The following is a 22,720-nucleotide window of genomic DNA, read 5'->3' as shown; positions in this document are numbered from 1 at the left end:
GAGAAACCTTCCTTGGAAGACTCTCTTCCTCATGGCCTTGGATACAGTACTGCTAACATATTAGTGAGTTCCAAGCCATTCGATAAAGGGTAGGGTTTTTCACAAGGAGACGCAGTTTGCTTCTTTACCCTTGGATTTTCAGTCAAGGAAGAGGACCCTTCCAAGCCCTGGCCCCATTTTTTCTCCATTAAGACCTTAATGGATACCTTGGCTCTGAAGAAGAAGAGAGAGTTCTTTTCTTGCTAGGGTTTTAAGTTATTACCTGAGCAGGACTGAGAAGATCGGAGGACCATCCAGTAACCTCTGGTGCTCTGTCAAGAACCTGTCGTGCCATCTGACTAAGAACGCATTGTCCCTCTTCGTCAAAGACTTAATTTCTGAGGCGCACTCTCAGATTCAGGAGGACGTTTTTGCTTACTTTTAAAGTGAAAGCTCATGATGTCAAGGCAGTCTCTACCTTATTAGCTTTTAGGCACATATGTCCCTCACTTCTATTCTGCAGTTGGCCTACTGGAAGTGCAAACCAATCTTTGAATCTCAGTATTTGAAATAAGTTGAAACAGTGTTTGAAAATTGCAGTACCTTTGGGGCCGTTTTCAGTGGCTGGCATGGTATTGGAGGAGGAAGCATAGCAATCTCTTTTTCTCCTATTATCTCTTTGCCCTAAAGTAGGGTGTTGAATTTTCAGTGAGCCAGGGGGTACAGTGTACCTGGAGTACCCACCAGTCTCAGTGGATGGGTTGTGGTGTTTTCAGTGTAGGTGAAAGCATTGTCTATTTGCTTTTTTTTTATATTAGTATTGCGGCCAGGGCAAGGCCACTTATGTAAGCTTTGCTAGCCATCGGTCCTATCCCTTGTGGCAAAGCTCCCACTTAAGTAGAGGCACCCCATGGCTTTATCACCACGCCACGACAGGTTAAGATGAGAACTTGCAGTAGCTCTCTTACCATGTAAGGAAATAACAAGTATTGTTGTAATGCTAGCAGTTTCTGTTTCAAAGTCATTACCATGCCCTAATGTTTTGGTATAGAATATGTCCATGTATCCCACCACCATTCACTGTGGGATTCAGCTATGTAGTTACTTGGTAAGTTACTTATATGAAAAGGATATTTTTTCATAATAAAATTAAGTGTCATATATACTAACCAAGTGATTACAGAATCGGAGCCCACCTTCCTCCCCTCTCATGGACATAAGGGCACAAACAGAATGAGGTTTTCTGCTAAGTCGTTTCCACTACTCCCATTAGTGGGAGGGGCTTGTCACCTATACTAAACTATCAAAGTGCTACTGCGATTTGTTCCTACACAATATACAAACCATCAGTCCTTTACATTTGAAATTACTCACAGCGCAGCTGGAAATGGCTGTTGAACTTTCAAACAAGGTGGTTAGGCAGTTAACTGTCCATTAGGCGGGAGTCCCACCTGCCCGGAAGTAAACATTCCAATTTGCTTTCTGCCCTGACTTCCGTTGAGCTGTTTTTTCCTGGTTGGATCTTTCCTTCTTTCTTATGTTTGATTATGTGTTTGTTTGTGATTTTTAAGATATGCAAACCCACGAATCAGACAAGCCTGTGCACAAAGCTGCCTACCCCCAGTATGTGTGTCCTGGGGTTGGCGGTAAGAGATGCTGGAGTATCCGCTCCTATGTTGATGTTTATCCACCTGCCCTCTGTTCCTCATGCAGGGGGCGTTTGTGTTCTAGAGACTCTACTTGTACTGAGTGTTGTTCCTAGTCAGCTGAGCAGTGCGTGAAGTTTGAAGGGGGGAAATGGTATCAGAGGAAGGCTGCCAAGGCGTGGTCTGAGGGTTATACGCCCCTGACTACACCTTTGGTGGCTAACCCTTCCTCATTTCTCTCTCCTGGCAAGCTTTCCCTTCTGGCTGTCTCTCCTTCAGGAGAGAACTCTCTTTTGTCTTCCTCGCTCGCTTTGTCGAGCGTGGAACGATGGGGGAGCGGACGATCAGGACAACCTCCTTTTGAGGGCCTCTCCTTGCTCAGGGTGGCGGGGGGGATATTTTTCCCTCGGAGCGAGAAGAGTTTCCCTCCAATACCTGACTGTTCCTTCTTCTAGCTTTGCGGTTAAAGCTTTCCTCAGTCATCAGGTGAGTGATCTGCAGGCAGCTTGGTGCTCCCTTGGTCTCTCAGGCTCTCCGTCCCTGCAGGGTCTCCTGTCCCACCTGGCAAATGTCCTGGTGGTGATCCACGCTGCCGCTACCGCTACAACATCGACGGTGACCATGACACCATTCGTTAAGATGCTGGGCACCATCTCTACTCACATCAGACCCCACATGACGGCTGTCCTGGCGTCCTAGGATGCGGTGCCCCTGCCTCCAGGTTTTGCAATCTGCCTCCAGGTTTTGCAATGGCTCTGCCATCCCAAGCCATACCATCTATGATGGTAACCTCCACCGTGTTCCATATGATCGTTCCAGCTCCTACTGCTCCTGTGGTCTCTGGTGTCTGGGCTGCTGTTGCTGTTCCACCTGGCCTGGCTGTCCCGACTGTTGCTGTCACCTCTCCCATCACTGTTGTTCCAGCTGCCCGGGCTGCTCCTGCCTCTCCAGTTGCCCTGGTTGTCCTGGATGCTCCTGTGTTGCCTGCTGATCCCTCTTGATGGGGGATTTGACTGCCATCCTGAGGATGACAAAGAGGAAGGCGAAGAAGAGATCTCCTAAGGTGTCGTCGTGTTCTTCATTGTCTTCATCTTCATCATTTGTTTATTTTTAATTTCTAGGGATACAGTAAGGAAAACAGCATTTGTAATAACATCATCTGTACAAAACAAGTATTTCATAAGATACCTGTTGTTGCAGAAGCTAGCTATACAGTAAACCCTCCGTATTCGCATTCTCATGATTTGCGGACTCCCCAATTCGCGGGATTTTGAACAAATCTATAAATTATTCACAAAAAATTCGGCAATTTGCAGACTTTATCGTCTGGAAATATTCACTAACTAGTGTATTATGATGTTATTTTCCTGACTAAATACATTTTTTATGATGAAAAAATTATTTACTAATTTTCAAATATTAAAATTAATAATAATAATAATAATAATGATAATGATATTAATGATAATAATAATATTAAGCAACTCAAAGAGAGAGAGAGAAACTGGTTTTCTCCCCTCCATTCAGGACAGACCCGACCTCATTAAAGCGAAGATAGATGCTTGGAATTGAAATATTAAAATTATATTAAAGTACTATTGGAAATATATTAACCCTTAAATGCCGAGCCTCTATTTACAAAAGTGTCTGCCATATGCCGACGGGGTTTGAGAGTTAGCGCCGAAGCGGAAAGAAAGTTTTTTTCAAAAAATCACAGCATGCTTAGTTTTTAAGATTAATAGTTCATTTTTGGCTCCTTTTTTTCTCATTCCCTGAAGTTTAGTATGTAACCATCAGAAATTAAAAAAAAATCATCATATATAAATATTGGAATATATGACAGCGCAAAAAAAATTTCATATATAATTGTATACAAATCGCGCTATGAGCAAAACGGTTAAAGCTAATGAGTTATTTTTTTTTTTGTTGTGTTGTACACTAAATTGTGATGAATTTGGTGTATAAAAAATGGTAAAACGATCAAAGCAACACAGAGAAAATAAAAAATGGTAAAACAATCAAAGCAACACAGAGAAAATATTATCACAAAATGATGCATGAATTCGTAACGAGCGGACGTAAAAATATTTTTTTTTTCAAAAATTCACCATAAATCGAAATATTGTGCTAGAGACTTCCCGTTTGTTGCAAAGTGAAGGTAAATGATTGACTATTACTAGAATGTAAGAGTTTTAGGTTACAATTGCATTTTTCGACCATTTTGGTCGAGTCAAAGTTGATCGAAGGTTGAAATTTTGGCACTTATCGTGATTTATATGAAAATATTTCAAAACTGATAAAAGCTACAACCATGATTTAGTTTTTGTTGTATTCTGCATGAAATTGAGCACATTTTCATATATAAAACTTTATGTAACAGCTAATAGAAAATGGTGCAAAAATTAAGACAAAGTGACTAAAGAAATTCTGAGATTTTCAGCAGAGTTAGCGCGCGCGGACATAAGGAAAAAGTTTTTTCAAAAATTCACCATAAATCGAAATATTTTGCTAGAGACTTCTTGTTTGTTGGAAAATGAAGGTAAATGATTGAATATTACTAGAATGTAAGAGTTTTAGCTTACAATTGCATTTTTCGACCATTTCGGTAGAGTCAAAGTTGACCAAAGGTTGAAATTTTGGTACTTACCATGATTTATATGAAAATATTTCAAAACTGATGAAAGCTACAACCATGAGGTATTTTTTGTTGTATTCTACATGAAATTGTGCACATTTTCATATATAAAACTTTATGTAACGGCTAATATAAAATGGTGCAAAAATTATGACAAAGTGACTAAAGAATTTTGAGATTTTCAGCAGAGTTAGCGCGCATGGATGCAAGGAAAAAGTTTTTTTCAAAAATTCACCATAAATCGATATATTGTGCTAGAGACTTCTCATTTGTTGCAAAATGAAGGTAAATGATTGAATATTACTAGAATGTAAGAGTTTTAGCTTACAATTGCATATTTCGACCATTTCGGTCAAGTCAAAGTTGACCAAAGGTTGAAATTTTGGCACTTATCGTGATTTATATAAAAATATGTCAAAATTGGTAAAAGCTACAACCATGAGTTATTTTTTGTTGTATTCTACATGAAATTGTGCACATTTTCATGTATAAAACTTTATGTAACGGCTAATATAAAATGGTGCAAAAATTACGACAAAGTGACTAAAGAATTTCTGAGATTGTAAGAGCCTGACGCCCTCTCTTCCAAACACGTGTGTGTTCGTGTGTTCTTCGTCCATCGGAGTGGCGAGACGTTTGGCGTCTTCACAAACAGAAACATACACACAGGTTGATACAGAAGATTTGTTGGAACATTATGAGTACATGATTAGAGTGCTTGCATGGCAATGCAAGTAGTGGTGATTGAACATACATCAAGACAACAATGGTTAGGGAGAAACAGACGGAAATATTGTATGGTTGAAATCGCGTTCCTTTAGAGAAAGAAAATGAGATGCTCTTGTTGTCTTGTCCACTCCGATGGACAACGAACACACGAACACACACGTGTTTGGAAGAGAGGGCGTCAGGCTCTTACAAGATTTTCAGCAGAGTTAGCATGGACGTAAGGAAAAAGTTTTTTTCAAAAATTCACCATAAATCGAAATATTGTGCTAGAGACTTCTCGTTTGTTGCAAAATGAAGGTAAATGATTGAATATTACTAGAATGTAAGAGTTTTAGCTTACAATTACATTTTTCAACCATTTCGGTCAAGTCAAAGTTGACCAAAGGTTGAAATTTTGGCACTTATCGTGATTTATATGATAATATGTCAAAATTGATAAAAGCTACAACCATGAGGTATTTTTTTTGTATTCTACATGAAATTGCGCACATTTTCATATATAAAACTTTTTGTAATGGCTAATAGAAATTGGTGCAAAAATTACGACAAAGTGACTAAAGAAATTCTGAGATTTTCAGCAAAGTTAGTGTGCGCGAACGTAAGGAAAAATTTTTTTAAAATTTACCGTAAATCGAAATATTGTGCTAGAGACTTCTCGTTTGTTGCAAAATGAAGGTAAATGATTGAATATTACTAGAATGTAAGAGTTTTAGATTACAATTGCATTTTTTTACCATTTTGGTCGAGTCAGAGTTGACCGAAGGTTGAAATTTTGGCACTTATCGTGATTTATATGAAAATATGTCAAAATTGATAAAAGCTACAACCATGAGGTATTTTTTTGTATTCTACATGAAATTGCGCACATTTTCGTATATAAAACTTTATGTAAACGCTAATAGAAAACGGTGCAAAAATTACGACAAAGTGACTAAAGAATTTCTGAGATTTTCAGCAGAGTTAGCTGATGCTTTCTTTTGTGATAAGAAAGAAATTCGCGCATGCGCAGCTAGGTCACGCTTGTAAACAAAACAACAGCGTGATCCATGAACTCCCAGCATCCCTCAAGGTGCGTGATAAAAAATTTTTCGCAAACTAGGCCTATAAGTATTTTTCCACGAATATTTTAAAAAACTTTTTGTAGTCGACGTATTTTACGTCTACTTGGCACCTGACAGACAATTTTTTTCGACGTAAAATACGTCCAGTCGGCGTTAAAGGGTTAAAATGATATACAGTATAAGAATTTCTGGATGATAGTATAAGCATTTTTAGAGGGTACATTTTACAATGAAATAATGATTGACGGTACATACTAATTTTCAAATACTAATATTAAGTTTAATAAGTTTGAATAATAACATTAAATAAAATAATAATTCTCTCTCTCTCTCTCTCTCTCTCTCTCTCTCTCTCTCTCTCTCTCTCTCTCTCTCTCTCTCTCTCTCTCTCTCTTAGATGAGAGAAATTTTATGTATATGCGTATGTTTCTTTTGTATGATAAATAAATGATTTACCTAATAAGTACTAATTTTCAAATATTAAGATTAATAATAATTTTAATATAATATTTTACATGCATTTGTGTAGTAAATTTTTTAATATTTTAAACAAGCAAATAGTGGTTCCCAGTCTTTTTTATCCTCGGCTTGAGAAAGGAGCAGGGAGGGTAAATGTCAGTTTACTTGATAATTAAACATATGGGCTGGAGGGGAAAGAGTGTTCCCCTCAGAAGCTCTAAGTATTTCAGTCTTTCGATATCTTCTTCTTCTTCTTCTTCTTCTTCTTCTTTTAACGTGCTTTTATTCCCATTTTGTATGGGGTAAAGCACGATGCCTTCTTTGAAGGACTTTTTGATTTGGCTTTGGGGTAGACCTGTGGTCTCGATCGGCTGCCCTGCCTGACATCGCTTAGACCCCGGCACGTGTATGTTTCATGTATCATACCCGACCCAACGCCCTTTCTTCCCAGCAGTGAGAAGTTATTGCGCGGATATGGCGAGAGTTCGAGACGTGTGAGATGTTTGTTATGTTTTTAGAAGGTGTTGTAGTGGCTTTGTTTTGTGTGTGTATTTAGTCTGTAACATCCATTTGCTTTTTAAGCAAACCTATCCGTTGATTACATATATAATCCCGGGATGTCTACACAGATAGCAAAGTGTCTGCCTCTTTGATCAGTCGGCTGCGGGATTGAACCCGCGCCACAGACCTCTACGAAGTCCGAAGCTGCTGCTGTAACCGACTGAGCCATCGAGGCTCTTTCAGTCTTTCGATATGTAAGGAGTTATTCTCTCTCTCTCTCTCTCTCTCTCTCTCTCTCTCTCTCTCTCTTACTGTTTGTGTGTGTGTGTGTTCATAGTGTTTTAAAAATGTGTAGTAAAGGTATTACATCTTTGGAAGACAAAAACAAACGTAAATTATTTTGTTGTCAGAGAGATTAAATAGTTAAACTCTCTCTCTCTCTCTCTCTCTCTCTCTCTCTCTCTCTCTCTCTCTCTCTCTCTCTCTCTCCAGCCTTATTAAATACAAGTCAGAGTGGCAACTCTCTTTCTCTCTGCTTTAGCTGAAAGGCTTAGAAGTACATATGTATATATTTTTAAGGGTACTGTTTAAGATGACCTTGAAATTATATTTAATGATATAATTTCAAAAATTAATAAAGTAATGGGATAATAATTTAATGTATATTTGGTGTAGGATGATACTTTAAGTATACGTTTGGTATTTGAACTTTCGAGATGGGGAGGTAGTAAGCATTTGCGGACTTTTAACTATTCGCAGGGGGGTCTGGAATGCATCCCCAGCGAATATGGCGGGGTTACTACATAGATGGTTTTGTAATTTAGCAGTTTTCTTATACTGTCGTCCTACACTACAGATATAAGAGAAATTTGTGAAAATTTGCCATAATTTTTGACCCTGTCTTATCTAAAGGTTGTCTTATATACACAGAAATACACAGTAAGTTCCAATTTCACACCAGTGCTGAGGTTAATGCACGAGTAAATGCAAACAACAATATCCACTACCCTTGGCCAGATTTTGTCTGTTAAATCCAATGTCCGTTGGTTCCGGGTCCGTTAAAGAAAGGTTTTACTGTATTTACCTTGCTGTCTCCAAAAGCGAGGTTTTACTGTATTTGCCTTACTGTCTCCAACCTTTTAGGTTCATCCTAGCCCTTTTTTGTATGAGGCTACATTTACCTCCCTCATGCAAAAAGGCCCAGAAGTCTGACAACTGATCTTGCATTACCACACCCTGATCAGTTTGTCAGAGGCAGGTTTCTCTTCCTCGCTTTATTGACCAGGAAGAGAATCTCAGGTGTGACAAACTCCAGTCAGTCCAACCAGTGAGCCTTCCTAATATAAAGGACCAATGGTTTGTATATCGTGTAGGAACAAATCACAATTTTTAAAAATAAATTTTATTTTTCCTAACTATACAAAACTAAGGTACTTTACGTTACATTTTGTTCATGAGACTTACCTGTCAGATATATATATAGCTGTAATCTCCGAAGTCCAACAGAATTTCAAAATTCGCGGCACACGCAGTGGCCGATTAGGTGGTTAGTACACATTCCCGCCGCTGGGAGGCGGCATCAGGAACCATTCCCATTTTCTATTCAGATTTTTTCTCTGTCGCCGGACTGTCAACACTCGTTGTCAGTTCCCCCGCCATTTGGATTTCGAAATTTGTTGCCACTTAAGTATTTTGGTTGTTTTTTGGTTTCGACTTGGATCTGTGACTTGGCATAAGCTTTTCTGGACCGTTTTTTATTTTGCTTTTGACTTTTCTTTAAATAAGATGTCTTCCTCTAGCTATCGTGTCTGTAGCTTGGGTGATTGTAAGGTGAGGCTATCGAAGGCTTCTGTAGATCCTCACACTTTATGTATGAAATGCAGGGGTATGGAATGTTCTATGGATAATCGTTGTAATGAATGTGAGGATTATCTGAAGGGAGTGGAAGAAGTATGAATCCTATATGCGCAAATTGGAGCGTGATAGGTTGAGGAGGTCTTCCTCCAGGAGTGCTTCTGTAGACGGACAGTCAGGGATTTCTCATGTTAGTAACCCTGTAGTTTTTAGTCCTAACCCCGTAGTGTTGCCTTCGGGCCCTGAGGTTGTTGCTGCAGAGAATAATACCTTGGCTCTCGTTTTAGAGTCAATTCGCGCTCTTGAAAACAAAGTGAATGCCCTGCAAGCGCAAAGTGTTGTTTGTGTTAATGCCCCTAGTGTTGTGGAGGGGGCGTCAGTTCGGCCCTATAATGCTTCTAGGCCTGGACCTCTGCCGAACTCCCAGGATACAGGGAGGGGGCATGTCGAAAGCCGCATGAAGGTTACGGGGACTTCCCACCGATCTGACGTCCCTTCGGCAGGTCCTGATGACCCTACCCAGGCTGCTAAGGATCGTGCACTGGCACGTATCCATAAGGATTGCTTCTCATCCTCCGACACGTCCTCCCCAAGTAGGGGTTGGAGCGCTCGGTTGGACTCTTGCCCTCTTAAGAGAAGCTTGAGAGGAGAGGACGCTTCACGTCCTCTTCCTCTAGATGTTTTGTGCTCTTCCCCTGAAAGTTTCGGGGATGTTCCTCATCGGAAGAAGTTTCGTTGTGCAACGGATGATGACGCTGCTCGACCCCCCAGCTGCGCTAAGGCAAGGGCTGTTGCTTATTCACCGGTGAGAAAGAAGAAGACGTCCCTTCTCCCCTCTCCTTCTCGCAGGTTCAGCCCTTCTCCCGAGAGAGCTGTTTCTCCAACACGTCAGATTTTGTTGGGCTTGCAACAGCAGCTGGATACTCTCATGGACCGTAGAAAGGACAAGCCTCGTCGTAAGGATCTGCATCTGCCTGTTAAGAAGTCCAGGCCTTCTCCTTCGTCTCCTGCTTCGTCGTCTTCGTCTGCTAGATCGCATGAAGCTTCTTGTCTTTCACCTAAAGAAGGTATAGTTAGTTATAAATGATTTGTTTAACCAGACCTCTGAACTCTTTTAGGGTTCTTCTCGGGCTGGGATAAAGAAGGTATAAAGAAGCTTCCTTCTCGTCTCCCCCGTTTTGAAGAGTTGGACGTTTCTCTCGATACGCGCCAGGAGCGCGTGTCTCGCGCTTCGCGTGCTTCTCACGCTTCTCGCGCGCCTCACCTTGAGTCTCGGCGCGCTCCCAACCTGGACGCTTCGCGCGCGCCACAACGTGAAGCTCTTTCCGTATCCAGCCTTGGAGCTGTGCGCGCTCCCCACCAGGACGCTCCTCGCTCACCTCGCGTTATATCTTCACGCCCTTCTTTCGTTGACGCCACGCCTGCAGTGCTTCTTGATGCTCAACTTCCCGCTTCGACTTCTGTCGTTCTTCAGGATTTAGCCACGACTTCTTCTAAATACGACAGGTCCCGCTTACGTATCAGCGAGTCGGGTCTCCTTCCTCCTCGCTCTCTTGACCCTCCAGCGGAGGAAGAAGAACCCCTTCCGTCAGAGCCTTCAGACGAAGAGAAAGAGAAACCAGCTTCTTCTTCTACTGATTATCAAACTCTGACTGTTTTGTTTAAGGATCTTTTTCCTGATACTTTTCTAGCTTCAGCTCCTCGCTCTCCCCCTTCACAGTTGGCTTCATCTCAAGCGAGAAGAACTCCTGGTTTTCTTAAGATGAAGAAGTCCTTCTCTACCAAGAGGGCATTCAAGAAGGTTCAGGACTGGATGACTACGAGAAAAAACCAAGGAAAGTCTTCTTTTGCTTTGCCTCCTCGTTTGTCCGGCAAAGCAGGCATGTGGTATGAGACAGGTGAAGATATTGGCTTGACAGTTCCCTCGACTTCTCAAGGAGACTTTGCGAGTCTTGTTGACTCCTCCAGAAGATCTCATTTGTCCTCTTCTAAGGTTTCTTGGACTCTTACGGAAATAGACCACCATCTTAAAGGACTCTTCAGGACTGTGGAAGTCTTTAACTTCTTGGACTGGTGTCTGGGAGTTTTACACACCAAGGCTACTAGCCCGAGTTCCATTAGTCTGGGGGAGCTGTCCAGTGTACTGCAGTGCATGGGCAGGGCCGTCAGGGATGGCTCTGAAGAACTTGCTTCGCAGTTTTCGTCGGCCCTTTTAAAGAAGAGGGCATTGTTTTGCTCTTTCTCGGCGAAGTCGGTTTCCCCTACTCAGAAGGGAGAGCTACAGTTCGCTCCTTTCTCAAGCCATCTCTTTCCCCAGACCTTGGTTAAAGATATTGCTGCCAGCCTTCAAGAGAAGGCGACTCAAGACCTCCTTTCCAGGTCTTCTAAGCGTCCTTCAGCTCCATCATCGTCCTCTTCTTTTCCACAACAGGCTAAGAAGAAGCAGCCCTTTCGTGGAGGAGCTTCCATGGGGAGCTTCTCGAAACCCGCGCCTCGAGGGAGAGGTTTCCCTAGAGGCAAAGTCGCCTCCAAGAGAGGTGGCAAGTGACTCCTTCCACCTCCAGACACCAGTAGGAGCCAGGCTTCTTCATTTTGCCCAAGCCTGGAGAGAGAGAGGGGCAGACGCTTGGTCCCTTCAAGTAGTAGAGAGGCTACCTAATTCCTTTTCTGACTCTTCCTCCTTTGTCTTCAACCCCCAGAGATCTGTCTCCACATTACCATCCTGCCAAGCAGAAAATTCTGTTCGAACTTCTCGAACAGATGATCGAGAAGAGAGCAGTGGAGCAGGTCTTAGACACAAAATCACTGGGATTTTACAACAGACTGTTTCTAGTCCCGAAGCATTCAGGAGGTTGGAGACCCGTCTTGGACGTCAGCAGGCTGAACGACTTTGTCCTGAAGGACAAGTTCAAGATGGAGACGTCTCAGTCAATATTAGGAGCCCTTCGTCCCGGGGATTGGATGGTATCGTTGGATATCCAAGATGCCTACTTCCACGTTCCTATTCATCCGCGTTCGATGAAGTATCTCCGGTTTGTCTTGGGGGGCAAGACTTACCAGTTCAGGGCTCTCTGCTTTGGACTCAGCACAGCCCCGAGGGTGTTTACGCTTCTTATGAAGAACGTAGCGATGTGGTTGCACCTCTCGGGCGTCAGGATCTCTCTTTACCTGGACGACTGGTTGATTCGTGCGTCGTCAAAACAAAGGTGTCTGGAGGACCTTCAGTTAACTCTGGAACTCGTGAAGTCCCTGGGACTTCTAGTCAATCTTGGAAAAGTCGCAGCTGATCCCCTCGCAGTCCATTGTTTATCTGGGGATTCAGATGAATTCAGCGGCTTTTCTAGCGTCTCCATTGCAAGAACAGCAGTTTCAATGTTACGAAAAAGTCTCGGTCTTCTTGGAGAAGGAAACATGCTCGGTAAGGGAATGGATGAGTCTGCTGGGGACCATTTCCTCGCTGGAGAAGTTTGTTTCTCTGGGAAGACTGCATCTCAGGCCTCTTCAGTTCTTTCTATTGGAGAACTGGCAAAACAAGGAAGACTTGGAAGAGGAATTGAGGATCCTTCCTTCCATCAAGAAGTGCCTAAAGTGGTGGCTCGATCCTGCAAAGTTGGGAAAAGGGATCTCCCTCAAGCTTCTGAGCCCCGACCTAGTGTTGTTTTCCGACGCATCATCAGCGGGTTGGGGGGCAACACTGGGGGGAAAAGAAGTGTCAGGAACCTGGAAAGGGGAACAGGTGTCCTGGCACATCAACATCAAAGAGTTGGCGGCGATCTTCTTAGCCCTCCAATTCTTCGAGGTCCAAGTTTCCAATCGTGTTGTTCAAGTGAACTCGGACAACACTACGGCGTTAGCTTACCTCAAGAAACAAGGCGGAACACACTCTCGTTCCCTGTTCAGCCTTGCAAGAGAGATTCTCCTTTGGGCTCATGCTCGCAACATTTCAGTCCTCACAAGATTTGTTGCAGGGGTCGAAAATGTTCGAGCAGACCTGCCCAGTCGGCACCATCAACTTCTGCCGACGGAATGGACCCTTCATCAGGAGGTTTGCCAAGATCTCTGGAAACTTTGGGGTCGCCTCTCGTGGATCTCTTCGCGACCTCAAGAACGGCGAGGCTCCCCTCTACTGCTCCCTGTACTCGATCCGGGGCAGTGGCGATAGACGCTCTTCTCTGGGATTGGACGGGATGGACGATATGCCTTTCCCCGTTCAAGATTCTGGGAGAAGTGATTCGCAAGTTCTCGGCCTCACAAGGAACAAGGATGACTCTCATCGCCCGTTTTGGCCTTGAACCACTGGTTCTCGGAGATTCTCGTCTGGTTGGTAGACGTTCCGAGGACCCTACCTATGAGAGCAGATCTGCTCAGACAACCCCACTTCATGAGATATCATCAAAACCTCCCCGCTCTGAACCTGACTGCATTCAGACTATCGAAAAATTGGTCAGAGCGAGGGGTTTTCTGGCAGTGGCACGGGCCATCGCTAGAGCCAGAAGAGCTTCCTCTATTGGAGTTTATCAAGCGAAGTGGGCAACCTTCAGAAGTTGGTGCAGCAAGAAGGGAATTTCCTCTTCCTCGACCACTGTGAGCCAGATCGCTGATTTCCTCCTTTATTTGAGAGAAAAACTCAAGTTAGCAGTTCCGACAATCAAAGGTTATCGGAGCATGCTTTCTTCTGTTTTCAGACACAGAGGTCTGGATTTGTCTGACAATAAGGACCTCCACGATCTCTTGAGGTCTTTCGAGACGTCTAAGGTTCCTCGGCCAATTCCTCCTACTTGGAATTTGGACGTTGTGCTCAAGTTTTTAATGTCCAGTCCTTTTGAGCCTCTCCAATCTGCATCTTTTAGGGATGTTACTAGGAAGACGGTCTTCCTCACTGCTCTGGCGACGGCGAAGAGAGTGAGCGAAGTTCAAGCTATCAGCCGTCATGTGGGCTTCAAGGGACACAATGCCGTCTGCTCTTTAACCCCTACGTTCTTGGCTAAGAACGAAAGGCCTTCTAATCCTTGGCCTAGATTTTTTTAAATTAAAGGTTTGACGGACCTTATTGGACAGGAACCTGAGAGAGTTCTATGTCCTGTTAGAGCTCTCAAGTATTACCTTAAAAGAACTCAGGACATTCGTGGTCCCTCGGATAACTTATGGTGCTCTGTGAGACAGCCAGTTAATCCCATGTCGAAGAATGCACTGGCATTCTTCATTAGGAATGTCATCAAGGAGGCACATTCTTGTTGTGACGACTCCAACTTCAAGTTGTTGAGAGTCAGCGCCCACGAGGTGAGGGCGGTCGCTACCTCCATGGCGTTCCAGAAAAATATGGCACTCAGTGACATTCTCAGTGCCACATTTTGGCGAAGCGATTCGGTGTTTTCCTCACACTACTTGAGAGATGTTAAGGTAGCATACGAAAATTGCTTTTCGCTGGGACCATACATTGCTGCTTCAACAACCTTGGGGTCAGGGTGTAGCTCTGCTCCTATCCTTTAATCCTGCTTAGGAAGGGATTTTTAATTGTGTTTTTATGGTTGTTGGGTCGATTGAAGGAGTCAGTCTTCCCAATCCATTGCAGACTAATGTCTTAGTGTTGGTTAGGTGGTTGGTATGCTCTTTTGTCCTTGTTGTATGGTCTATGATCTAGTCACATTGTGGTCACGCCCCCGTTGACAGATCATCTAGCAGTCGCCAGCTTTATAGGTCACTACCTCGCTGGGGTCTCTAGAAAAGCAGAAGCAGACTAGGGTGGCAGTAACCATGCAGTCAGCTATGCTATCAGGTAAGGAACCAAAATAATTTTACCTTTAAATTTGTTTTCCCTAATTCTTGGCTGTCTCTACCCCCCTCCAAAGGTGTTATTCAGCTATATATATATCTGACAGGTAAGTCTCATGAACAAAATGATATTTTAATGATAAAATAAAGTTTGTTCATACTTACCTGGCAGATATATATATTCTTATTGACCTCCCTCCTCCCCTCAGGAGACAGTGGCGTTAGAAAATCTGAATAGAAAATGGGAATGGTTGTTATATCCCAATTGTACTTGGTGGAATAATCAGAGATAATACCGATGTCCTTAATCCTTCTTTATTTGTCTTCAGCCGAAGTTACAATAATCCTGTTATTCCAATAGCTATATACAGACTCTCGAGAAAAGTATTTACGAAGCCAGAGGTAAATGTTAACTGCTCTTTGGTAAATGATCACCAACCCAATATAACAACATATTTATAAAACTGCTGTACTTTAAACAAGCACCTTGTTATATTACTAATAACAACCAGTTATACTCTCTCGTTCTAACATAAATAAATATAAATGTAAGGTATATCATATTTCCGGGGGGGAATTTTTTTTTTTTTTTTTTTTCCAAAAATCATACACTAGAAAAAAAAATCAATAGTTTTTAACAAATACTCTTGTATCAGACAACATAGGTATGTATTTACATTCTATCCAAAATCTGAATAGTGCTCTATTTAAGAAAAAAAAAAAAAACTATTTTCCCTCTATATAAAAACTTACTAAAGAGTATTACAAATTAATATTTAAAAGCAAAGTCTGGTACTCAAACAGGCATAACATAAGATACTTCACAAAGACATGTTATGACATTATTACATAATTTTGTACTGCACCAGACATCAGGCAAAACCAATTCTGAATAGCTAATGCAGGTATGATCTAAGCAGTAAAAGTGTTACTACTTCTTTCCCTGCTTTTCAGTCTTGTTAATTAACATGATCTCTCCATCTTTGTATTTCACAAGATTATCCTCGTTACTTGCAAACTTAAATTTATTTTCTTGCATTATCATTTCAAGATCTTCATTCCATTTGCATTCTTTTGTTAGAACATCTGCAATCATGTCTTTCTCTCCATCCAGCCAACTGTAAGACTCAATACAGCCCTCAGTCAACATGTCCTTCATCTCCTGTATGCTGTTCCTGAGAAGCCGTTCCTCAACCTGCTTGGTACTCCCAGCAGATTCTAGCATGGGTATTGAATCTGTGAACAATTTGATTGGAATTTTCTTTCCATACTGACCAAATAATAACTGTTCAATCTGACTCGCAAAAAACTGACTGTTATCAATAATCTTAGTCATACTTCTGGTTTCAGCTGCCTTTGCAGAATGACATACCTTCTGGATAGTCTTTGACTTCCAGTAAATAGGGACCACACGTCCATTTCTCTTACTTCCTAGTAAAATCAGATTGCCACTTATGCTTCTCTCATGTGTATTAAAGGAAGCATCTGTAAATCCATATATCTTCAAGTATTCTTTTTATCAACTCTTGTAAATTCTACTTTATTTGGTCTCTCATTTATCTTATCAATCACAAAATTTACCTTTTAAGATCTTTCAACGTAGCACTACTATTTTTCTTGGACATCTGCAATGCTGTGATAGAAAGTTCAGGTCTTGTATTGGCTGCTAACCAGCTAAACTTTCCTACATACTTGCGAAATACTTTCAGTTCCTGACTAGTCAAAAGTTCACTAGCTTTTCCTTTCCTGATATCTTCCACTTTCTCAAGACTCCTCGCATAATCATCCATTGAGATTGTTATTCCAGTTTCTGTTTTGATGATATCTATCCCTGTGAACCGAAATTTATTCTTTTCTATTTTTGAAACTTGTAATTTTTCTTTACACAAGTCTGTTACTTTCTTTACAAATCCTTTTGTACCAGCTATCGAAAAATCATCTACATGAGTAAGTATCATACCAATCAGATTTCCTTCACTCTGCTGATAGTAGTATGCCTCATCTCCACTCACGGTCTTCAGACCTTCTTCCTTGAAAATCTGCTGAACTTTCAGCCAAAATTTTCTACTGGCATCATCCAATCCATATAATGGTTTTCTGAGTTTCCAAATAATGTTTTCTTTTTTTAAATCCTTTGGAGGTTCTACAAATACATTCCTGTTAAGTATGTTTGACTGTAAAAATGCTGCTCTGATGTCAATAGACTGAAGCTCAAAATTCTCATTTGCAGCCAAGGACAAGAAGACTTTCATGCTTTCACGCATAGCTGTTGGTGAATCAGCTTGGGGTTTTCTTTTCATGAAATCCCTTGGCGACAATTCTCCCTTTGTAATCAGTTTTTTGTCCGTCATGCTTCTCCTTTTTCGTGATCACCCATCTGCTGCCTATCTTTTCTTGCCCTACATCTTCCACTTCTTCAAAAGTGTCAAAATGTAACAAATTTTCATATTCTTTCTTCTTTGCTTCTAACACTTCTGGCATCTTGTGATATTTAACAGGTAATTCCACTACATAACTTGTTATTTCCTCACAAAAACACTCGGTTTTTTCTGAAGTCAACCAGAATGCTCCAATGAAATCCTTCTCTGTCTCCTCTTTATTATCTTGAGATCTTGTCTTCATTCTTAGATTACTGGCTGGAGGATCCACTGATACTTTCTCTTCTCCTGCCATTTTTGGAGTAGAATCCACTGCTTTTTGCTTCGTTGTTTACTTCTCTTTGAAATTTCCAAAGGAATATTTCTTTGAGAGCAAGTTGTACTTTGCAACTGGCTACTTTCTTTAAATCGCCATTCGCCCAAATGTAAACATCTCTTCCTCTGTGTGTGAAAACCTTTACTGGACCACACCAGCTTTTTTTTCATTTTATCTTGGTAAAATACCATATCCCCCTCTTTGTAAATGATGTTATTAAATTTATTGTTTTGCTGTTGTGAAGCCCTTTTCAGCTTTGAAGAATATTCAGCTTCCTGAATTGCTTGGTGATCATGTGATGTCTCTCGATCATTAACTTCACATTCTCACTGTCAAACATCGACTCAGTGGCGACATTTCCTGTAGAAATTCCAGGTATTGTTACAGCCTTTCCTGTCACCAACTGCATAGGGTTATATCCTAAAATACTGGTGTTTGTATTATGAGTCCAAGCAGCCATCTCTACAGCCTTCTTTAAATCAATCTTCTTATCTGCCTCTCGAATTTTTCTTCACCGTCATATCTGCAGAATAATGGTTACGTTCGTTTATTCCATTGCTCCAGGGTGAGTAATTTGGACCAAATTTTACTTCAAAACCAAGTTTTGAAGCAAACTCTTTAACTTCGTGGTTTTAAACTCTGGTCCGTTATCTGCCCAGTATCCTTGAGAAGGGAACCCAAACCTCCAGTTCCATGCTGTGTTGAGAGATTCAACCACTGACTCGGCGGTTTTATCCTTCAAAACAGCTCCTTGAATAAATCTGGTGAAGGAACAGATCATCCATAATACATAAGTCTCTCCTTATTGTTTTAAGTCCATGGTTACAATCTGATTAAAATCAGAAACTATTGGTAATGCAACTTTAGGAGTGCCCTGGGATCTCTTGCATTTTTTACATATATTGCAGTTTTCACACACTTCTTTTATTGTTTCTCGCATTTTCTCATTAAGTTTTCCTGCATTCCTATATGCATGAAGTAGTTGATTTTCATTCTTGTGGTTGGTTACTTCATGAATCTTCTTCACCTTCTCATAACTCTCTACATCTACTTCCTTCTTCAAGTAAAATACAGTGGCGTCTGTAGTCCAAAATGCTCTATCCTCATACAGCTGAAGAACCATATGACCTCCTGCAGTATACATACATTCGAACTCACGGGTTGTGTCGACGTTGATTGTCACTTTATCTCTATGCATACTTAGATCCATTTTCCATTTCTTCATAGTATTTCTACCACACAACAATGGCACATTTTCAGCATCCAACACAAAAGCTCCAAGCAAAATCCTTCTGAAAGTATCAGATTTTTCAGATTCCTTTATTGTTATTGGTATTTCTATAATTTCCTTACTTTCATATATTCTACTTGGACCAAATCTAAATTTTTGGAAACATCTCCTTTTATGCAAATTTTCTTTCTTAATACCATTCTTCTTCAGATATTTTTCTAGCCAACTTTTTCCAACTAAGCTACTTGGACAACTAGTATCCAAAATCAGAGCTCCTACTTGGTAACTTCTTTAGCAAACATTACATCGCTGATATCTACATCAATGATCTCTGATACTTCTTCCATACTTACAAAATTCACATTCTTTCCTTTCTTCAACATTTCTTCAATCTTTTCCAAGATTTTTGCTACATTTTCTTCGACCATAATCACTCTTTCAGTCAAATTTTGCTGCTGTTTCCGATCATTTGACACAGGCCTACTATTAGATGATCTTCCATTTGCAAATGGCCTACCATTGGAGTATGGTCTAAAACTGGACGACTGCCTCGAAGATGATCCTGGTCTTGATGGTGTCCGCGAGGGAGCTCTCCTATATGTTCCAGACTGAGTCCTCCAAAATCCTGGATTAGACTCTGATCTACGAAATCTATGAAAATCAGGCCTTTGCTTAAAATTTTGCCATCTTTGCCATCTACTTCTATTTTCGCCATAGTGAACCGAAGACAAATTCTCAGATGATCCTGAAAATTTAGTTCTAATATTTCTATTATTTTCGATTTTTAACTTTCTGTATTCGATCTTCAGAAGATTAAAAACTTCATTGTCTTCTCGCGGTCTCCTATCAGTTCCATCATGTGTCTCCATGGCATCCATCAGTCTTCTTTTCTCTTCTGCATTAATATTCCCCCGATCATATGCTTTTTCTACCATCATAACACCCAACAAGTAATACAAATGTACAGTAACTTCCTCTCTCATACAATCACAGATCAAGACTTCAAACTTGTCCCAGTAAGTTTCATTAGTGTCCTCTTCCTTTACGGAAAATTCCAAGATTGACTTGAGAACATCAATACACTTCTCTGCTGTAGTTTTTGCATACTTTTGCTTAAGAATTTCCAAAACTGCTGCTACATTTTTGTTTCGAGCCTCAGATGTTTTGTCCAATAGCACAGAAACAACATAATCTTTGACATTATTATTTTTCTTCAGGCTCTCTACTAAATCAGTATACTTCAGTAAAATCATCATCCTTGTTCGAGGTATTCCACGCTTCTACTTCTTGGAAAACTTTTCAAAAGTTTGACCAACCCAGATTGGAGGAGGTTTCGCTTTAGTAATCTGTGTTGATCTTTTCGCTTCCAATCCTTTGGCAATTTCTTCACCAATAGTTTTTCCCATTGCAATGATTGCTGTTAAATCATAAGCACCTTCCTTTACCACACTTGTCGAAATATCTTTATGCATAATTCTGATATGCTGTTCCTTTTCCATCCTGTTCATGAAATTCTTTTTACATATATCACATTTAATAGCTGTTTTTCTTGTGTCCATACGTGCCACATTTACAGAAAACATTCCATGTGCAGATAAAATATCTTCTATCATATCTACTTCATCCTGGGTCCATTTCCTATCTGAGTCACAATCCTTTTCATCCTTTATGTGGCCAAGCAAAGGTCCTCCACAATTTTTACAATGATGAAAGACAAAACTACCATCGGTTCTCTGAATATGACCAAATTTTTCAAGTTCACAAATCTCTTTGTTCAAGTCCATTCTTTCTCTGTACAAACCTTGCATAACATCCATTTTAATTTAATTTTTCTTAAACACCAGAGGGATTTTCAGGGTAACCTTCAGCTTAAATTTTCGAAATGTTTAAATTTGAAAAATATTAACTTAAAAATTAAAAGAAAAATACACACATACTAGAGGTCTCGTAAATTTTCTTGGGTGTAAAACTTCTCACTCAGAATTTTCTTTGAAGCGTCAACCACGTCAACCAGCGTCAACTTTTCAATAGAAGAAGTAATACTGGTAATATAAGTAATACCTCTTGTTGTCTTCTTCCTACATGAGGAACCTTACACTCCGCATATCATCTTAGGGGAGCTTTTTGGCGGAAAAGTTCAAGTTCCTTTGTTCTTCTAAACATAGCTGATGGTTGACCCCTCCACCCCCTTGGTAAGGGTGTTTTACTCCATGTTTTCTGGCGTTTTAGACTTCACAAAAATTTTCACAAAACTTTCGGAACCCATTAATCACAAGAAAACACTTGTTAATCTCGATGTCATCTCTGACTTGTATACCAGGTCCGAGATTCAAGACGTCTCTGCTACCAACTGTTATATCCCAATTGTACTTGGTGGAATAATCAGAGATAATACCGATGTCCTTAATCCTTCTTTATTTGTCTTCAGCCGAAGTTACAATAATCCTGTTATTCCAATAGCTATATACAGACTCTCGAGAAAAGTATTTACGAAGCCAGAGGTAAATGTTAACTGCTCTTTGGTAAATGATCACCAACCCAATATAACAACATATTTATAAAACTGCTGTACTTTAAACAAGCACCTTGTTATATTACTAATAACAACCAGTTATACTCTCTCGTTCTAACATAAATAAATATAAATGTAAGGTATATCAATGGTTCCTGATGCCCGCCTCCCAGCGGCGGGAATGTGTACTAACCACCTAATCGGCCACTGCGTGTGCCGCGAATTTTGACATTCTGTCGGACTTCGGAGATTACAGCTATATATATATCTGCCAGGTAAGTATGAACAAACTTTATTTTATCATTAAAATATCATTTTCAAGCCAACCTCATGCCACCTCTCAGTCTGACACCTGGGTCGAAAGGCAAATTGGAATGTTTATGTCTGGGAGGGCGGGACTCCTGCCTAACAAACAAGAGTTAACTGCCTAACCACCTTGTTCGAAAGTTCACCAACCGTTTCCAGGTGCGCTGTAAGTAATTCCTAATGTAAAGGACCTCAGGTTTGTATAGTTAGGAAAAATACAATTTACCTTAAAAAATTCTTATTTTTTTTAATAAAGGGTTCCACACAAGTTAAAACTATAGCTATGTAATTACTTGGTAAGTATATACAGTATGAAACTTAATTGTATTATGAAAATATTTTATTTTATAAAAGACTTAATCTATTCGTATCAAATCTATCAGTCATATAGAGTCTGAATTGCTATTTAGGTAGAGGTCAAGTGTGGAAAGTCCCAGCCTTTGCAAGGGCCTTATGGATCTAGTTGGTTGCTTGGGGGATAGATTTGGTCATAAACCAACTGTGAAGGGATGGCATATCTCATGGGTAGCTGTAAGTACCTGAGTAGCTAGAGAGTATAGCTGATGATTTGGAATTTTGACATTAAAGAAGTGTACAGAGATTAAATTTCCATTCAGGTGAGGCATAGATGCTTGTAGTCTGGAAAGCTATGCCTCCTGAGAGTTAATGAGGGATGAGCAATGGAGATGGCTGAGGGGAGGGAAGGGAGAATGCGTCACATTTTCTGCCATGTGTAAAACTTGATCTGCCACAGCACAATCATATCCCCTTTTATATAAAGTGAGGGCCATATCTCAGTGTTTTTCTTGAAGGCTATAGAAATTAAAAATGGTACTTGTCTCATGCATAGTCACTGGTGCACTTCCTGTCAACAATACGATCGCCTATTTTCTGATCATCAACTCCACTTTGTTGTCCAAAGTTTTGGCCCTCTCCAGGTAAGTAACTAACATGAATTACCTCTATCAGCTGTGAATCAGCTCTTATATCTAGTCCCAAGCTCTAGACTGTGTGGAGACAAGCCTCCACTAGTGGAAGATATGTGCTTGGCTGGATGACATTTATATTTCTGTTGTCTTTCTTAAGCTGGAGACTTGGTTGTCGATTGCTGCTTGCTGCCTTTTCCACAGTTGAAAAGGCAATCACTGCCGCCTGCCAGAGGAGATGCACCTTGTCTAGTGGGTAGATAGCATCATGTGCTTAGTCTGCTTGAGGATGGGTAACTTTGCCTGTACCCATTACTTCCCATCAGCCAGATCTGATGCTTATGTGGGAGCCCTCCTTGTTTCCTCCCACATAGCTGTCTAACATCTCATGCATTACCGTGCTGTAATTTCACCT

The 22,720-nt window shown here is 40.8% G+C and overlaps 1 protein-coding gene across 5 annotated transcripts in view; it reads left to right on the top strand.

The window, feature by feature from the left end:
• The window catches only part of Tango6 (transport and golgi organization 6), a 137,017-nt gene that overhangs the window by 47,069 nt on the left and 67,228 nt on the right, over positions 1–22,720 (top strand). The window contains exon 1 of one of the 5 annotated variants that reach the window (XM_067127478.1): positions 5,909–6,058. The exons of the other annotated variants lie outside the window; for them this stretch is intronic. Within the exon in view, the coding sequence (XP_066983579.1) occupies positions 5,957–6,058 (102 nt within the window). The 5' untranslated portion in view covers positions 5,909–5,956. Of the gene's footprint in view, positions 1–5,908; positions 6,059–22,720 lie in introns of those variants that run through there. 5 annotated transcript variants of the gene reach the window in all.

Source organism: Macrobrachium rosenbergii, chromosome 25 (genome assembly GCF_040412425.1).
Source record: "Macrobrachium rosenbergii isolate ZJJX-2024 chromosome 25, ASM4041242v1, whole genome shotgun sequence".
NCBI lineage: Eukaryota > Metazoa > Arthropoda > Malacostraca > Decapoda > Palaemonidae > Macrobrachium > Macrobrachium rosenbergii.
The sequence above is the reverse complement of the archived record's forward strand: the minus strand, read 5'-3'. Positions and strand labels throughout refer to the sequence as shown.